The sequence below is a fragment of the Drosophila erecta genome, unplaced genomic scaffold (genome assembly GCF_003286155.1).
Source record: "Drosophila erecta strain 14021-0224.00,06,07 unplaced genomic scaffold, DereRS2 tig00000000-arrow-pilon, whole genome shotgun sequence".
Lineage (NCBI taxonomy): Eukaryota > Metazoa > Arthropoda > Insecta > Diptera > Drosophilidae > Drosophila > Drosophila erecta.
Window position 1 is genome coordinate 11978055 of NW_020825194.1, and position 14710 is coordinate 11992764.

The 14710-nt window shown below is 42.1% G+C and overlaps 9 protein-coding genes across 14 annotated transcripts; 7 read left to right on the forward strand and 2 right to left on the reverse strand.

The window, feature by feature from the left end:
- Positions 1–292: 292 nt before the first annotated feature.
- LOC6552414 (estrogen sulfotransferase Ste2) lies at positions 293–1864 on the forward strand. The gene is made up of 2 exons (XM_001980823.3): positions 293–695; positions 772–1864. Exons 1-2 carry the CDS (start codon positions 361–363, stop codon positions 1385–1387), a joined length of 951 nt encoding a protein of 316 aa, XP_001980859.1. The 5' UTR covers positions 293–360; the 3' UTR covers positions 1388–1864.
- LOC6552413 (phenoloxidase-activating factor 2) lies at positions 1669–2854 on the forward strand. The gene is made up of 2 exons (XM_015154183.2): positions 1669–1709; positions 1883–2854. Exon 2 carries the CDS (start codon positions 1889–1891, stop codon positions 2852–2854), a length of 966 nt encoding a protein of 321 aa, XP_015009669.1. The 5' UTR covers positions 1669–1709; positions 1883–1888.
- A 252-nt stretch (positions 2855–3106) lies between these two features.
- On the forward strand, positions 3107–4876 carry LOC6552502. 5 transcript variants are annotated; one of them, XM_015154185.2, is made up of 6 exons: positions 3107–3436; positions 3489–3725; positions 3786–3926; positions 3983–4138; positions 4195–4566; positions 4738–4871. In XM_015154185.2, the coding sequence occupies exons 1-6, from the start codon at positions 3221–3223 to the stop codon at positions 4801–4803; spliced, it is 1188 nt and encodes a 395-aa protein (XP_015009671.1). In that variant the 5' UTR covers positions 3107–3220; the 3' UTR covers positions 4804–4871. The 5 variants fall into 5 exon arrangements, with proteins under 5 accessions (XP_015009671.1, XP_026834514.1, XP_026834522.1 ...); XM_026978721.1 differs by having other exon boundaries at positions 3108–3436; positions 4195–4404; positions 4725–4876; XM_026978718.1 differs by having other exon boundaries at positions 3108–3436; positions 4195–4485; positions 4738–4868.
- Positions 4877–5482: 606 nt separating this feature from the next.
- LOC26526367 (phenoloxidase-activating factor 2) lies at positions 5483–6896 on the forward strand. Its single transcript, XM_026975914.1, has 2 exons — positions 5483–5512; positions 5910–6896. The coding sequence occupies exon 2, from the start codon at positions 5916–5918 to the stop codon at positions 6894–6896; it is 981 nt and encodes a 326-aa protein (XP_026831715.1). The 5' UTR covers positions 5483–5512; positions 5910–5915.
- A 245-nt stretch (positions 6897–7141) lies between these two features.
- On the forward strand, positions 7142–8920 carry LOC6552501. Its single transcript, XM_001980820.3, has 6 exons — positions 7142–7471; positions 7524–7760; positions 7821–7961; positions 8018–8173; positions 8230–8685; positions 8750–8920. The coding sequence occupies exons 1-6, from the start codon at positions 7256–7258 to the stop codon at positions 8873–8875; spliced, it is 1332 nt and encodes a 443-aa protein (XP_001980856.2). The 5' UTR covers positions 7142–7255; the 3' UTR covers positions 8876–8920.
- On the reverse strand, positions 8865–9854 carry LOC6552500 (mitochondrial glycine transporter B). The gene is made up of 2 exons (XM_001980819.3): positions 9410–9854; positions 8865–9329 (listed from the first exon to the last, which is right to left on the reverse strand). Exons 1-2 carry the CDS (start codon positions 9844–9846, stop codon positions 8888–8890), a joined length of 879 nt encoding a protein of 292 aa, XP_001980855.2. The 5' UTR covers positions 9847–9854; the 3' UTR covers positions 8865–8887.
- Positions 9855–9858: 4 nt separating this feature from the next.
- LOC6552499 lies at positions 9859–10646 on the reverse strand. The gene is made up of 2 exons (XM_001980818.3): positions 10379–10646; positions 9859–10311 (listed from the first exon to the last, which is right to left on the reverse strand). Exons 1-2 carry the CDS (start codon positions 10561–10563, stop codon positions 9909–9911), a joined length of 588 nt encoding a protein of 195 aa, XP_001980854.1. The 5' UTR covers positions 10564–10646; the 3' UTR covers positions 9859–9908.
- Positions 10647–11149: 503 nt separating this feature from the next.
- Positions 11150–12590, forward strand: LOC6552498. 2 transcript variants are annotated; one of them, XM_001980817.3, is made up of 5 exons: positions 11150–11409; positions 11475–11562; positions 11829–11900; positions 11966–12154; positions 12206–12590. In XM_001980817.3, exons 1-5 carry the CDS (start codon positions 11174–11176, stop codon positions 12443–12445), a joined length of 825 nt encoding a protein of 274 aa, XP_001980853.2. In that variant the 5' UTR covers positions 11150–11173; the 3' UTR covers positions 12446–12590. The 2 variants fall into 2 exon arrangements, with proteins under 2 accessions (XP_001980853.2, XP_026831836.1); XM_026976035.1 differs by having other exon boundaries at positions 12221–12590.
- Positions 12591–12763: 173 nt separating this feature from the next.
- LOC6552497 (renin receptor) lies at positions 12764–14700 on the forward strand. Its single transcript, XM_001980816.3, has 3 exons — positions 12764–12926; positions 13144–13496; positions 13727–14700. Exons 1-3 carry the CDS (start codon positions 12884–12886, stop codon positions 14291–14293), a joined length of 963 nt encoding a protein of 320 aa, XP_001980852.1. The 5' UTR covers positions 12764–12883; the 3' UTR covers positions 14294–14700.
- The last annotated feature ends 10 nt before the right edge of the window (positions 14701–14710 follow it).

The following is a 14710-nucleotide window of genomic DNA, read 5'->3' on the forward strand; positions in this document are numbered from 1 at the left end:
GATCTCTTTCAAGTCAACGAACCGTAAGCGAAAAACTATCCACCTACAGTCAAACTTAGCTAAGTGGGATACACTCAACTCAAGTGGGATCAATTAGCATCAACAATAACATCCATGTTTTCAAATTCTAGTTATTTAGAAATTGTTTTTAAAATATTGATCATTTTGATTCAATAACTTGCCTTAAAAGTTACTGAAGCTGGATTCAGTTTACATCTTTTCTACAGCAAACCAGTTTTTTGAGTAAAAACTCCCAGAGGCATTAACCTGGCTCGTTCGAATTTGCACTTGCAACTCGGCTCGACTTTGGCTTCATTGTGCGTTGGCTTTTTGGTCAAAACAGTTGGGAGACACAGAGCCATGCAGCTGATCTATCGCGAACTTGAGGCGGACATACTCCGACGCACTAATGCCGTCTTTCCGGTTCAAAATTGCTTTGTTGAGGTGCTCCCAGACCAGTTGATCATTCCCAGGAAGTACGTGGAGCTGGGCGAATCAATCCGATCGCTTCCCGTTTACCAGGACGATGTGTGGATGGTGTCCTATCCACGAACTGGATCGACGTGGGCCCAGGAGATGGTCTGGCTGCTGGGTCACAAGTTGGATTATGCGGCCGCTGAGCAGGATTTGAGATTGCGATCCCCACTCATTGAACTATCCGCTTTGTTTAGCACCGATCATCACGAGACGGTGGCGTAAGTATCGTATTTGCTTCCTTGCCCAAGGTATACAAGAAAAGCGGCCTCCTTTTACTTTCTCCTCGCCTGACAGCCAAAAGTTTGGAAACACCGTGGACCTGGTTCGCAATCTGCCACGCCCGCGTTTTGCACGCTCCCACTTATCCTGGCAATTATTACCCGAGCAATTTGAGTCGGTGCAGCCGAGGATCGTGTACACTGCTCGAAATCCCAAGGATCTCTGCGTCTCGTACTTTCACTACTGCAAGTTGCTGCACGGCATCAATGGGGACTTTGAGCAGTTTGTGGATCTCTTTCTGGAGGGACACACTCCGATGGGATCCTATTGGAAGCACGTGCTGCCCTTTTGGAAACGGTGTCAGGACGAGAATGTGCTGTTCATCAAGTACGAGGACATGGTCAAGGATCTGCCCAGTGTGGTTCGTCGCAGTGCAAGATTCCTGGGAGTCGAGAACCTCCTCGATGTGAGCAGTTTGCAGAAACTATGCAATCACCTCACATTCGACAAGATGCGGGCGAACAAGGCGGTGAATCTGGAGAAGGTGCTTCCGGATTCATCTTCCAAGTTTATTCGGAATGGCAAAATCGGGGACTGGCGCAATCACATGAGCAATGAGATGTCGGAACGCTTTGATGAATGGAGCGAGAAGCATATTCGTGGTGCTGGACTAACCTTTGACTGCGAGTGAAGAAACCTCTTGCTGATAATACTCTTTGATAGTATTAGCATTTAATTAACCCACTGTTATTGGCCTGTAATTGGAAAAATATGTGACTCATTTATGGAGACCATAAGTAATGACAACCAAGCTTTTTGGTTACGCATAAGCTACATACACGCTATATTTTTAGTTGACAGTTTTGTAGATTCTTTATCAATGGTCAGAACTGTTTGTTTCTTATCAACTCTCGTATAAACATACATATATTCTTTAAAGTTATGGAGGTTTCTGAGAAAAGCTGAGACCGTCAGTCTTTCTTAAGCTGCGCTCGCGAACAATACAACTTCAAGTATATTAATGTTTCCGTTGTTCGCCACTCTTATCAAAAGAAAATAATTAAAAATATAAGCTAGTATATTATTACTAGCTAGTATAATTATTGTATATAACAAATTTGGACATTTTTTCTCATTAAAATATTAATCTTATTTTATACCAATAAAAATGTGACTCATATTTCAGATAACAATGACCGGATTCCTAAAAATATTACTCTTATTATGTGCTGTTTCAAAGCAGAATGCTTCTGAAGTAGAGGAAAATTGCAAAATACACTTGGAAGCACTTTCTAAGCCTCCAAGTTTACGTTCAAGCTCACATAGAGCCTGTGGAATTCGCAATTGTCAATTGGGATCGGACTGCGATAAAGAAGGTGTGGTAAAATATAGATCCCATATTTGGGAATTTCCCTGGACAGTGGCTGTCCTGAAGTCTGGTAACTATTCCTTTGTCGGCACACTTATACATCCCCGGGTGGTTTTGACTGCTGCTCACCGGGTTGAAAATGGTGAAACCTATACGGTTCGTGCTGGAGAATGGAACATTAAATCCACTAATTGGACTCAAAAGCATCAGGAGATAGAGGTGCAAAGAGTTATAAAGCATCCCGCATTCAGAATGGACAATTTTCAAAATGACGTGGCACTTTTAATCCTCGAGCAATGGTTCAAACTGGACGATTATATCAATGTGATATGTCTACCTGAACACGAAGCTTATCCACCACCCAAATCACAGTGCTATGCCAATGGATGGGGCAAGGATGGCTTCGCTGACTTGGAGCTGTTTAATGGCATAATGAAACGGATACCATTGCATACTGTGAATTATAGCAGTTGTCAGGATAGCCTCCGGAATTCCAACAGTAGATCTGAATTTAGCATGAGCAAATCCATCTTATGCGCCGAAGGTGAGGTAGCCTTCAATGTATTTCATGGTGATGGTGGCGGACCACTGGCCTGCCCCTTTGGAAATCCACAGGAAAATCGCTATCAGCTTACTGGCATTCTGATTTCTTTAGTCAGATGCAACAGCGATTGGACAGTGGTCACCGCCAACGTGGCTTGGGTGCGGAATTGGATTGACCAGGAAATTACGGCCATTGGATTCGATAAATCTTACTATTCCGCCGGATCAAGCTTGCTTACAAATTAAAAATATTTGTATTTAAAAATAATGTCATAATGATAATACAAATTGAAAAACTTATGAATAATTCATTAAAATATGCAAAATACATATGAAAAAGATTTTTTTTATTGATTTTATATATTTTCGTCTTATAATACTTGTGAACATAAAAAAACATTTTGTGTGTTTGTTACAAAGCTAAAATTTCTTTTATTTGAAAATGAATTTGAAAAGATTGTAACGAATTCATTTCTGCTAATGCGTTTCCATCTGTTAAAAATTATGTAAAGAATTCTGTTAAATCGATAGTTGCCAAGTGTTATCGGATTTGGCCGGCTTTACTGTTTACGTTTTGGCTCCCCACATTTTGTGGGAATTTTCGAAAACAAAATGACATACGATGATACCACCGAAGCGCTCGTCGCCCACATGTGTGAGCTGGTGGAGTTCTATATGCTGCCGGAGCTGAAGGAGGACCTGGACAACATTCAGCTGGATACGTGTCAATTCGAAAGTTACCATTCCCTACTTATTCAGGATCTGCCAAAGCTCTACGATTTGGTGCAGGAATTCCTCCAGAAGAGTGGCGATGCAGGACACGAAGAGGTTGTGCTTTACAAAAACACAATTCCACGGCTACAATCTAGTTAACTTTCAGCTGAGAGTCAAGCTCCTCCTCCTGATTTGCGAATTGACAGCTTCGCCCACAATTTACCAACTTAAGGACGATTCTGATAATCTGCTGAGGAACGCCAACGAGTTGGCCAGAAAGCTATCTTCCTATTGGTGGGAGTCGACGGATGTTCAAGTCCTGAAATACTACGAAAGGAAACTGCACAGGGATTGCTGGAAGAAACAACTAGGAGCTGTTCATGGTTTCGGCAGATATCTAGAGGTATACAGTAATAGACATTTATATATCCAGATAGTTTAGTTTGTTTACCTTATCCCGCAGCTGCGTTACCGAAGGAAATCGAGAATGCCCACCCAAATGTTGGCTTTCGCACTATCCGTGGGTCTTAATGTGCGGGAGTGCTTTGATCCTATCTACAAGCAACTTGGGGTCAATATCTTCTCAATTCTTTTGAACTTTAGCGTATGTTTTATGCCACTTGGCCGCCAAGACCTTCAATGAAACACCTCATTCCCCAGGATCCCAAGGACATTCAGGAGCTCAATGTGCACAGTGTGATCTATGACCATGCCCTCAAGGATGCCTATAACATGGAATCCATTGAAGCCATCGACTCTGTTTGGAACTGCCTGTATTTGTGTCTGGATCACTTTGTAGATCTAGATGCTTTTACGGTGGGTATCTTAAAACTCTCTGTAGTCACTCTACATAAATCTTATTTCAACTTCAGTGGAACCAATGCGACGACATGTTGAACCGCCTCATTCAGAACGTGACAATGGCCTCTAGCCCAAAAATTTCCATCTGCCTGCTGCAGTTCATCATCCGACTGGGGTACTACTTCACCATCAATCGCAGCGATGTGGAATCTGCTCTGGCCGTGGATATAAGCGAACCAGATATGTTGGCGGCTTGTCGGGACCAATGCCTTGCTCTAAATGTAAGCACCAGCTATCGGTGGGCCAAGGCCATCCTGCAAATGCTCGTCCTGGAGTCGGATAAGCTGCTCCAAGGTGTCGAGGTATGCACTGCGCTGCTGGAGCAAATGCTGAGATGCTATTTGGTTTGCATCATGCCAATTCCACTGGAACATAGTCTTTCGGTACTGTGTTTGATCCAATTAACATTGGAACATACCTTTGGGAAAATCATTAAATGGTCACTTTTTACTATTAATATTTATTTTCTAAGTAATATAAAGCATTCGAATTTTTAATGATTCTAACTAACTAACTTTTATCTAACTCTTTCTAATGATAGTTGTTTTCTACAGATTGCCAGATCTCTTTTACGTCAACTAAGCGCAAAGGAAAAGCTATCCAACTACAGTCAAACTTAGCTAAGTGGCATCAACTCAAATAATCAGAAAAAGTAATGCACTTAAGACAATTGCCAAGCATTAACATTAATGTTTTTTAATCCGCATTATTAAATTCTAGATATTAATTCTAGTTTTTAAAAATTTGATCTTAATTTTATGCTTCTTATTGAAACTGGGCTTTAGTTTACAAGATCTTTTCCTAAGCAAACCAGTTTGTGTTAGTGAAAACTACCAGAGGCATTTTCACAGTTTTTATTTCACTGGCTCGTTCGAATTTGCACTTGCAACTCGGCTCGACTTTGGCTTCATTGTGCGTTGGCTTTTTGGTCAAAACAGTTGGGAGATACAGAGCCATGCAGCTGATCTATCGCGAACTTGAGGCGGACATACTCCGACGCACTAATGCCGTCTTTCCGGTTCAAAATTGCTTTGTTGAGGTGCTCCCAGACCAGTTGATCATTCCCAGGAAGTACGTGGAGCTGGGCGAATCAATCCGATCGCTTCCCGTTTACCAGGACGATGTGTGGATGGTGTCCTATCCACGAACTGGATCGACGTGGGCCCAGGAGATGGTCTGGCTGCTGGGTCACAAGTTGGATTATGCGGCCGCTGAGCAGGATTTGAGATTGCGATCCCCACTCATTGAACTATCCGCTTTGTTTAGCACCGATCATCACGAGACGGTGGCGTTTTTTGAACAATTCTTTATCAATGGTCAGAACTGTTTGTATGTACCTTGTTCTTATCAACTCACGTATAAACATACATATGCTTTAAAGTTAGGGAGGTTTGTGACAAAAGCTGAGACCGTCAGTCTTTCTTAAGCTGCGCTCAGTTTCAGTTGTTCGCCACTCTTATCAAAGCAAAATAATTTAAAATATAAGCTGGATTAGAGGTACAGCAATTATGGTATATACAAAAATTAATAATTCATAATTATAAAATTAGGTAAATGGAAATTTGTTATCGGATAAAACTTTCTGGTTAGGCATTCTTTCTAGGGATATATGAGGATATATAAATTGGAAAATAAAAGAAGTAGACCACGTGAATATATTAAGAATTGTTCTCATTAAAATATTAATCTTTTTTGATACTAATAAAATGTATGACTCATATTTCAGATAACAATGACCGGATTCCTAAAGCTATTGGTCTTATTATGTGCTGTTTCAAAGCTGAGTGCGCAAATTTTAGATCGTGCTGAAGAACAGGAAAATATGGAAAGAAACCTGGATGTAATTTTTAATTCCAATAAATTGGGAAATGAGCCTTTGAAACCCAGGCCAGGCTGTGGAATTCGCAATGTTCCTGGCTTGGAGTGGAATGCGAATATTGATATCACAAACTATGAATCCAATTTTGGTGAATTTCCCTGGACAGTGGCTGTCCTGAAGTCTGGTAACTATTCCTTTGTCGGCACACTTATACATCCCCGGGTGGTTTTGACTGCTGCTAACCGGGTTGAAAATGGTGAAACCTATACGGTTCGTGCTGGAGAATGGAACATTAAATCCCCTGATGAGCGTCTTAAGCCGAAAGAAATAGAGGTGCAAAGTGTTATAAAGCATCCCGCATTCAGAATGGACAATTTTCAAAATGACGTGGCACTTTTAATCCTCCAGCAATGGTTCGAACTGGACGCACATATCAATGTGATATGTCTACCTGATCACGGAGCTAATCCACCACGCAAATCAGAGTGCTATGCCAATGGATGGGGCAAGGATGGCTTCAGAGACTTGGGCCAATCTATCGCAATAATGAAACGGGTGCCATTTCATGTTGTGGGGTTTAGTGAGTGTCGGGATCGCATCCTAAAAGACGCCAGCGATTGTAGACCTGAGTTTTGTCTGAGCAGATCCACCTTATGCGCCGAAGGCCAGATATCCGTCGATATGTGTCATGGTGATGGTGGCGGACCACTGGCCTGCCCCATTGGAGATCGCTACCAACTTAGTGGCGTTATGTCTTTCGGAATCAAATGCAACGGGATTGGATCGGGCTATGCCAACGTGGCCTTGGTGCGGAATTGGATTGACCAGGAACTTACGGCCATTGGGCTCGATATATCTTACTATTCCGCCGAATCAAGCTTGCTTACAATTTAAAAAATATTTGTATTTAAAAATAATGTCATATTGATAATACAAATTGAAAAAATTATGAATAATTCATTAAAATATGCAAAATACATATGAAAAAGATTTTTTTTATTGATTTTATATATTTTTGTCTTATAATACTTGTGAACATAAAAAAACATTTTGTGTGTTTGTTACAAAGCTGAAATTTCTTTTATTTGAAAATAAAGATTGTAACGAATTCATTTCTGCTAATGCGTTTCCATCTGTTAAAAATTATGTAAAGAATTCTGTTAAATCGATAGTTGCCAAGTGTTATCGGATTTGGCCGGCTTTACTGTTTACGTTTTGGCTCCCCACATTTTGTGGGAATTTTCGAAAACAAAATGACATACGATGATACCACCGAAGCGCTCGTCGCCCACATGTGTGAGCTGGTGGAGTTCTATATGCTGCCGGAGCTGAAGGAGGACCTGGACAACATTCAGCTGGATACGTGTCAATTCGAAAGTTACCATTCCCTACTTATTCAGGATCTGCCAAAGCTCTACGATTTGGTGCAGGAATTCCTCCAGAAGAGTGGCGATGCAGGACACGAAGAGGTTGTGCTTTACAAAAACACAATTCCACGGCTACAATCTAGTTAACTTTCAGCTGAGAGTCAAGCTCCTCCTCCTGATTTGCGAATTGACAGCTTCGCCCACAATTTACCAACTTAAGGACGATTCTGATAATCTGCTGAGGAACGCCAACGAGTTGGCCAGAAAGCTATCTTCCTATTGGTGGGAGTCGACGGATGTTCAAGTCCTGAAATACTACGAAAGGAAACTGCACAGGGATTGCTGGAAGAAACAACTAGGAGCTGTTCATGGTTTCGGCAGATATCTAGAGGTATACAGTAATAGACATTTATATATCCAGATAGTTTAGTTTGTTTACCTTATCCCGCAGCTGCGTTACCGAAGGAAATCGAGAATGCCCACCCAAATGTTGGCTTTCGCACTATCCGTGGGTCTTAATGTGCGGGAGTGCTTTGATCCTATCTACAAGCAACTTGGGGTCAATATCTTCTCAATTCTTTTGAACTTTAGCGTATGTTTTATGCCACTTGGCCGCCAAGACCTTCAATGAAACACCTCATTCCCCAGGATCCCAAGGACATTCAGGAGCTCAATGTGCACAGTGTGATCTATGACCATGCCCTCAAGGATGCCTATAACATGGAATCCATTGAAGCCATCGACTCTGTTTGGAACTGCCTGTATTTGTGTCTGGATCACTTTGTAGATCTAGATGCTTTTACGGTGGGTATCTTAAAACTCTCTGTAGTCACTCTACATAAATCTTATTTCAACTTCAGTGGAACCAATGCGACGACATGTTGAACCGCCTCATTCAGAACGTGACAATGGCCTCTAGCCCAAAAATTTCCATCTGCCTGCTGCAGTTCATCATCCGACTGGGGTACTACTTCACCATCAATCGCAGCGATGTGGAATCTGCTCTGGCCGTGGATATAAGCGAACCAGATATGTTGGCGGCTTGTCGGGACCAATGCCTTGCTCTAAATGTAAGCACCAGCTATCGGTGGGCCAAGGCCATCCTGCAAATGCTCGTCCTGGAGTCGGATAAGCTGCTCCAAGGTGTCGAGGTATGCACTGCGCTGCTGGAGCAAATGCTGAGATGCTATTTGGTTTGCATCATGCCAATACCACTGCAGGCTTTGCACCATCACCTGCCGGAGTTTTACGGGAAATTTGTGGCTATCCTAATGGAATGTTTGGTGGCACACGAAAAGGCGCCACCAGTTCTAAAGGTGAGCTATTGTGACCATATCTACATATTTCTGGTTATGTCTGACAGTCTTATTTTCTTCACAGCTCGTTTCGCGGTTCACCGAAGTCTTTAGCTTTCAACTGGAAAATGGGACAACCCAAACAATGCCCGCACATTTACCAGAATTTAGGGAGGCTCTGTCAGTTATACATTGCAAGATTTCTGAATAAATATGGGGGTCTTTATGTTATGTACCGATCTAGTATGAAACGATATACAAATGTTGCCAAAACTGTGTGTGGTATAAGAGCCATAAGTGCCGGTTTCCATCCAAAAAAGAAGCCTTTGTAGCCATGTTTTCGGATAATTTTTTGGCACAGGTATGAATAGGATGTGCGACCATAGTGTGACGATTCGTTTAAAGTTAGCGTAGCCAACGCATCCACTGGAGTCATAATGACTGTGATAATACTGCCCGTCAGTGCCATAGTTATTAGATCACTAATCCACGGCTCGTCGAGTTTGTGAAACCATGATATCATAGTATGGACCTGATCACTAATGGGAGTATACAGTATGGCCACGGATGCGCTACTAAACGAGTTTATCTTCCAACCGGTGAATAGATATATAAATCCTCCCTTTCCGTACATACATGTGAGTCCTCTCCAGAAATTGCGATAGCTAGAAAGATAGACATATAGGTATTTTCTGGTTTCAAAACCGGCAATTGCCATTGTATGTTTATTTGGTAAAATACTTACTTGCGCCTCTCGTAGGATCCGCGCGTAATATCCGCCTGCCGAATGACCGCCAGTTTTGCGAAGGGTGTTGCCAATATGCCGCCCCAAAATCCAGCTATTCCCAGAATCGTGCTAGTGTTATACGGCTGCATCATTTGGACGTACTTGTTATCCCGTAAATTGTAGAACAACGTGTACGTTGATATGGTGTAAACAGTGCAACGTAGACAAGAAGGCACAACGCCGTAATAAAATCCAGGTAATCCATGGCGGGCCATCAGCCGGAACATATGGTTTATGCTTAGTCGACTGTGGTGGATTACGTTCGCCTGGATATTCACACGAACTAGCTCCATTGGGTGCGACAAGAGCTGGGCAGTGGTCTTAATCAGCAAGCCCACGTATACAGGCATCTTTATCAATTGTTCCATCGAAGTCCCCGCATTACTATTATTCATTATCAATATGAATTTATATATTTTGATGAAATTTTAAATGTATTATACTTAAAAAACTAAGGCTACTCGCACTCGGCGCGAAGTTTGGCGATCTCCAGCTGTGTCTTTTTTGCCTCCAACAAGGTGGCGGTGCGTTTTAGTTCGGAGATTTCGTTCATCTTTGTGAAGTACTCGGATTTGACCACGAGGTACTCCGTTTCCGCCTTGATCAGATCCTTCTGCAGTCGATGGGCGTCGGATGATGGCATCACCAGTTGGTCCAAATCGGTCAAGTAGCTCACCAAGTTGGATTCCTGATTGCGTGCACTGCTGTCATCCTCATCGATTAGTTTGTCCAGTAGAGCATTTGATGCGAAGTCAATTGTGGAGCCAGAAGAGCTCTGTTCCGCCGGAGTGGCGTCCGTAGTTTCCATCTTAATACCAAACTCTGCGGTGAGGTCTTCCCGGAACTTGGGACACGATTTCCTGTGGCCACATACATACATATTACGGACTGTACTTGCAAATGAGCGGGAAAAATTATAATACGGACCTATGGAGAATCAGTCGGTCTATGCTGGTGTTCGACTGGCATTTCCGACAATGGGTGCACAGCGCCCGGTACTTCTTGGGCTCCCCATCCTTGCCCTCCTTGAATGCCGGCAGAAAGCCAAGTTTCTTCCAAGTTGCATCCTTTGAAAAACCCGAGGGTCGCTTGGCCTTTTTTGTTTGCGACATTTTTACATACAGTGTTGTGTTAAATTACGTGGAAGTGTTGCTGCTGTAAAGTCAAACGATGTATCGATGACATACAATCGACTTCTATCGATGGTCGCTGGTATTTGAAAATGCATTATTTTAATTAGTTTTAATAATCTGTGAAATGACTGAATTGTAGCGTAAGACTTCGTCTGGCTAAAATGGTTCTATTCATCGAAACCGGATTTTTAAAAATAATAGTTTTATGATTTTTTTTGTTTCACGTACAAAAATAAGATGAAATTATTGTAGTGAAGCTAAGTAATTAATTTATCATACCTAGGGATTAAATATTTGCGCAACAAATTTTAATTTTTGTGCGTAGCATTAAAAAAAAGACAATATTTTAAATGCGATTCTTAATTACTAATATATAATAGGTAAAAGACAGTAAAATAAATCAGCGAAACTTATTGAAAAGTTAAATACTCCGCCCGTAATATATATTTTACAGATATTCATATATATTGTAGAATCCAAAATGTTCAAATTATTTCCTTTTCAATTAAATATCGTTTTGAATAAAATATTCGCGTCGAACTGATCAACTCAAAATTGTTCTATCGATATATCGATACATGTCTATCCGATGCAAGCGTGGATTTTACCTCCATCTGTAGAGAAGCCATTTTTATTTGCATCGTGTATAGTACATTGGAATTTATTACGATTATTGCATTATAAAATGCCCAGAAAAAAGTCTGAAGATTTTTACAGAACCCACGGATTTACCGCCAATTTGGAGAATGGCAAATACTCGGCCACCTGTCACTTTTGCGAAAAAGTACTACAAAATACAGCGCTATCCCGCCTATCGTTACACAGGTAACCATTAAAACATACACTAGCATTATGTTTACATACGTCGAGTAATTCTTATTAAATTGTAGGCAAACCTGCGATGCCCGGCGAGGTAGAAGTGCTGTAATGTACACCTCTGCTGACGAGAAAGATCAGGACGAGTCCCCCAGGATAAAGGTAATTCGACACTGCGTATGCGGATATATAGCATGTATATGTATGGCAGAGGATTCCTGCAAACTAATACACTTAAAAATAAATCTGAAAGATAATTTCCACATTATAGTGTCAACCCCAAGTAATTTGACACACATTCCGCTCGAAGTTTCTCCAAACTATAGTGTCTAAGATTTGACTTCTTAAATTACTAACCCATATCTTCTACATGTGTAAATCAAAAAAGAACACCAATGTTTACACTCTAAAAAATCTTTATTGTGCAGATCCAGAAGTATTCGGGCGACGATGACGGCAGCTTGGGCAATGCCAACGAAGGCAAGGAGATCATTGTTAAGGTACAGAGATGAAAAATGGGAAAATAGACATGAAGTACTTACGTTACATTTATTTTCCATTCCAGATACAACAAATTTTGGACGATGCTGACGAGGCTGAGACCCCCAAAGAGCAGCCCAGAGCGAAAAGAGAGATACGCAAAAGGAAACTGACCAAAACTGAAGAGTCTGGAGAGCAAAATATTGAATTTGAAATTTCCAATGTCGAGATTAAGAATCCCGAATATGCTGAATACCTGGACGAAAGCAAAGAAGTAACTATTCTCAATTTTTAAAGTATTGACATCTTAACGCTTATCGTGCAGCATTACATATTGCAGCATAACGTGGATGACTTGGCCAACGGATCGGCGACGATCATCGAGGCCAGGCCCAGAAGTGGTTTAGCTGCATTGCGAGCGGAGAAGGCGCGAGCAGAGATCAGTCAGTTCCAGAGTAAGACCAAGTTCCTCAAAACGGAAACGGACAATCTGAAAGTGGAGCGCACGCTGACTTTGCTTAAGATACAAAAACTTCGACTGGAAATCGACGCCCTACGCGATTAAAATGCATTAGTTATAAATAACTTTTTTAAATTTCTGCAAGGGGGTCCCAGTGCTTAGTGTTTGTTAAAAGTGTTTTAAATTTAGGATAGATTTATTACATTCAAGTTTGTAAAGGTGAATACAAAATACATTATTTTAAGCCTGACTACTAAATCTTTCTATAAAGTAATCGTTTATGCTTTGCTTAAGTTGAACATTTTTGTCTAATTAGATTCACAAATATTGATAAGATAAAAATACATAATACATTTCAAAACTAGAAATACCAGTGTGTAATCGATTGTTTCGATTCCTCGATAACCCTACAGATAACCCATTCGATAACTGTCCGCAGCAACCCTGCTCATCACATGATAGTCACGGTGATATCGGGGAGGCGAAAAGGTTTTTCTTTGCAGTCGTTCGTCATATGATTAAAAGTCCAGCGGAAAACTGAAAATGTTGAGGGTTTTGGTGATTTTCTCGCTGTTTATAGCAGCCAGTAAGTAGATCTGCCACCAATAAGCAAGTGAAACTCCTGTGCAGCAAGTGGAAAGCGGCTACAAAGTGGATATTCTATACACATCGATTCCCGTTTTGGGGGTTGTGACACCCAGAACTCGAGACTCCAAAGAGCTCCCCACATGCATGCGCAGAGTTTTCGACAAAGAAACGAACATGGTATATTTTACAATACTTATGATCTATTTCGTCCTCAGTCAATGCCTCTGGCGAATTCACCGTGCTGAACCGCCCCAAGGCAATCAGTTTCAAGGGCAACGATGCACTGGAAAGCCACTACGTGGGTGATGTCCTCTACGCTTCTCTGGGCAATGCCGTCAGCGGCGACACCAACTGGAACGGCCTGACCATCAACGATCCCTTCAACCTGGCCAAGGCCGTCATTGTGGTGCATGTCCAGGGCACTGGTCACGTGACCACCGCCGGCAACGTCAAAACTTACGAGCTGACGGGTTCCGGAACGGACGCCTCTCTGAACGCCCTGGCCGCCGAACTGGAGGCAGCCAACGAGCCCGTCTGCGATATTAACTTTGAGCAGTTCGATGATGGCGTAAGTGGTGTCTTAAATGGGAAAACTCATAATAGAAGCCATTCAAACTAATTTGCCAAACCGCTCTAAGGGGCATAGCACATGATCTCAAAATTTGTATTTAAAAAGTTAATTTTTCTTGTCTGATACAGTTATAAAAAGTTAATCTTCAATATGTTGAATAGTTACACAATGCTTTCCCCCTTATGCATTTGATGAAGATACCTTTAATTAAACGCATTTTTTTATAGGTTCAAGCCTGGAAGTCCTGCTTCGGTGATTTCGAGACCCCAGCCGCCAAGCCCACCAAGCACCTGAATCCCTCTCTGCACACCGCTGACAAGCAGTTCCTGCAGGAGGTTGGATTCATCAACAGTGCCGCCGATCATCTGGCTGAGATGTCTAAGCCCTCGAATGTCCTGTTGTTGCGCGTTTCGGTCGATGGAGTGGCCAAGGCTCATGGCGAGAAGTCCGTGGCCGTGGAGGAGGCCAACAAATTGCTGTCGGCCGCTATCAGCCGTCTGCTTGCTGCTTCCCAGAAATCCAGCGACTCGGTGCTGTTTGTGCAGACCACGGAGAAGGACGTGACAGCATCGCGTTCCAAGCGTGACACTATTGACGCTGCTGCCACCAACCCCTTCAACCTGGCTGTGTACTACGGCAGCGATTACCCGGTGATCTTCAACATCATCCTGTGGTTCATGGTCATCTTCGGACTGTCGCTGCTGGCCATTTGCTATGCCATCGCTGCCATGGATCCCGGCAGGGACTCCATCATCTACCGCATGACCTCCACCCGCATCAAGAAGGACAACTAAGCGCATGAGGAGTTTAGAAGCGAGAGGAGCAGGAGGAGCTTGCATTACGCTTTGTTATTTCGTCCCCCTTTTAAGTTGAAATTGGCCAACTTCTACTTCAATCCAGCAGCGGATAAATTGTGTGCTTGTGTGTGTGCGGACAGCTGTCGCAGTAGTTGGTTTTATTATCTATAAATAAGTATTAACAAACTTATCAGTTTTCGATGCAGTTGCGGCTGAGCAACAATTCCATAGCAAATTTGTTACATTTTCCTGTTTTGTTGTACTTTTTAGGTTTATATATATACGAATATGCACAACATACTCGCCAAGTCAGTCAGTTCTTCAAACGATTCATCATATGTAAATTATCAAAATGTGAAGTGTTAAAAAGTAAAGTTAAATATATATAGCCTAAAAAGACAAAGTTCTCGATGG

Bases quoted from the DNA above. Each gene is read 5' to 3' on its own strand.
- LOC6552501 (XM_001980820.3), top strand. From the start codon at position 7,256: ATGACATACGATGATACCACCGAAGCGCTCGTCGCCCACATGTGTGAG. The intron at 7,962-8,017 runs GTATGTTTTATG...CTCATTCCCCAG, and splicing joins CAATTCTTTTGAACTTTAGC to GATCCCAAGGACATTCAGGA. The intron at 8,174-8,229 runs GTGGGTATCTTA...TTTCAACTTCAG, and splicing joins TAGATCTAGATGCTTTTACG to TGGAACCAATGCGACGACAT.
- LOC6552414 (XM_001980823.3), top strand. From the start codon at position 361: ATGCAGCTGATCTATCGCGAACTTGAGGCGGACATACTCCGACGCACT. The intron at 696-771 runs GTAAGTATCGTA...CTCGCCTGACAG, and splicing joins GATCATCACGAGACGGTGGC to CCAAAAGTTTGGAAACACCG.
- LOC6552502 (XM_026978713.1), top strand. From the start codon at position 3,221: ATGACATACGATGATACCACCGAAGCGCTCGTCGCCCACATGTGTGAG. The intron at 3,927-3,982 runs GTATGTTTTATG...CTCATTCCCCAG, and splicing joins CAATTCTTTTGAACTTTAGC to GATCCCAAGGACATTCAGGA. The intron at 4,139-4,194 runs GTGGGTATCTTA...TTTCAACTTCAG, and splicing joins TAGATCTAGATGCTTTTACG to TGGAACCAATGCGACGACAT.
- LOC6552413 (XM_015154183.2), top strand. From the start codon at position 1,889: ATGACCGGATTCCTAAAAATATTACTCTTATTATGTGCTGTTTCAAAG.
- LOC6552497 (XM_001980816.3), top strand. From the start codon at position 12,884: ATGTTGAGGGTTTTGGTGATTTTCTCGCTGTTTATAGCAGCCA. The intron at 12,927-13,143 runs GTAAGTAGATCT...TTTCGTCCTCAG, and splicing joins CTCGCTGTTTATAGCAGCCA to TCAATGCCTCTGGCGAATTC. The intron at 13,497-13,726 runs GTAAGTGGTGTC...ATTTTTTTATAG, and splicing joins TTGAGCAGTTCGATGATGGC to GTTCAAGCCTGGAAGTCCTG.
- LOC26526367 (XM_026975914.1), top strand. From the start codon at position 5,916: ATGACCGGATTCCTAAAGCTATTGGTCTTATTATGTGCTGTTTCAAAG.
- LOC6552499 (XM_001980818.3), bottom strand. From the start codon at position 10,563: ATGTCGCAAACAAAAAAGGCCAAGCGACCCTCGGGTTTTTCAAAGGAT. The intron at 10,312-10,378 runs GTCCGTATTATA...ATGTGGCCACAG, and splicing joins GACCGACTGATTCTCCATAG to GAAATCGTGTCCCAAGTTCC.
- LOC6552500 (XM_001980819.3), bottom strand. From the start codon at position 9,846: ATGAATAATAGTAATGCGGGGACTTCGATGGAACAATTGATAAAGATG. The intron at 9,330-9,409 runs GTAAGTATTTTA...CTATCTTTCTAG, and splicing joins GGATCCTACGAGAGGCGCAA to CTATCGCAATTTCTGGAGAG.
- LOC6552498 (XM_001980817.3), top strand. From the start codon at position 11,174: ATGCAAGCGTGGATTTTACCTCCATCTGTAGAGAAGCCATTTTTATTT. The intron at 11,410-11,474 runs GTAACCATTAAA...ATTAAATTGTAG, and splicing joins TCCCGCCTATCGTTACACAG to GCAAACCTGCGATGCCCGGC. The intron at 11,563-11,828 runs GTAATTCGACAC...TTTATTGTGCAG, and splicing joins ACGAGTCCCCCAGGATAAAG to ATCCAGAAGTATTCGGGCGA.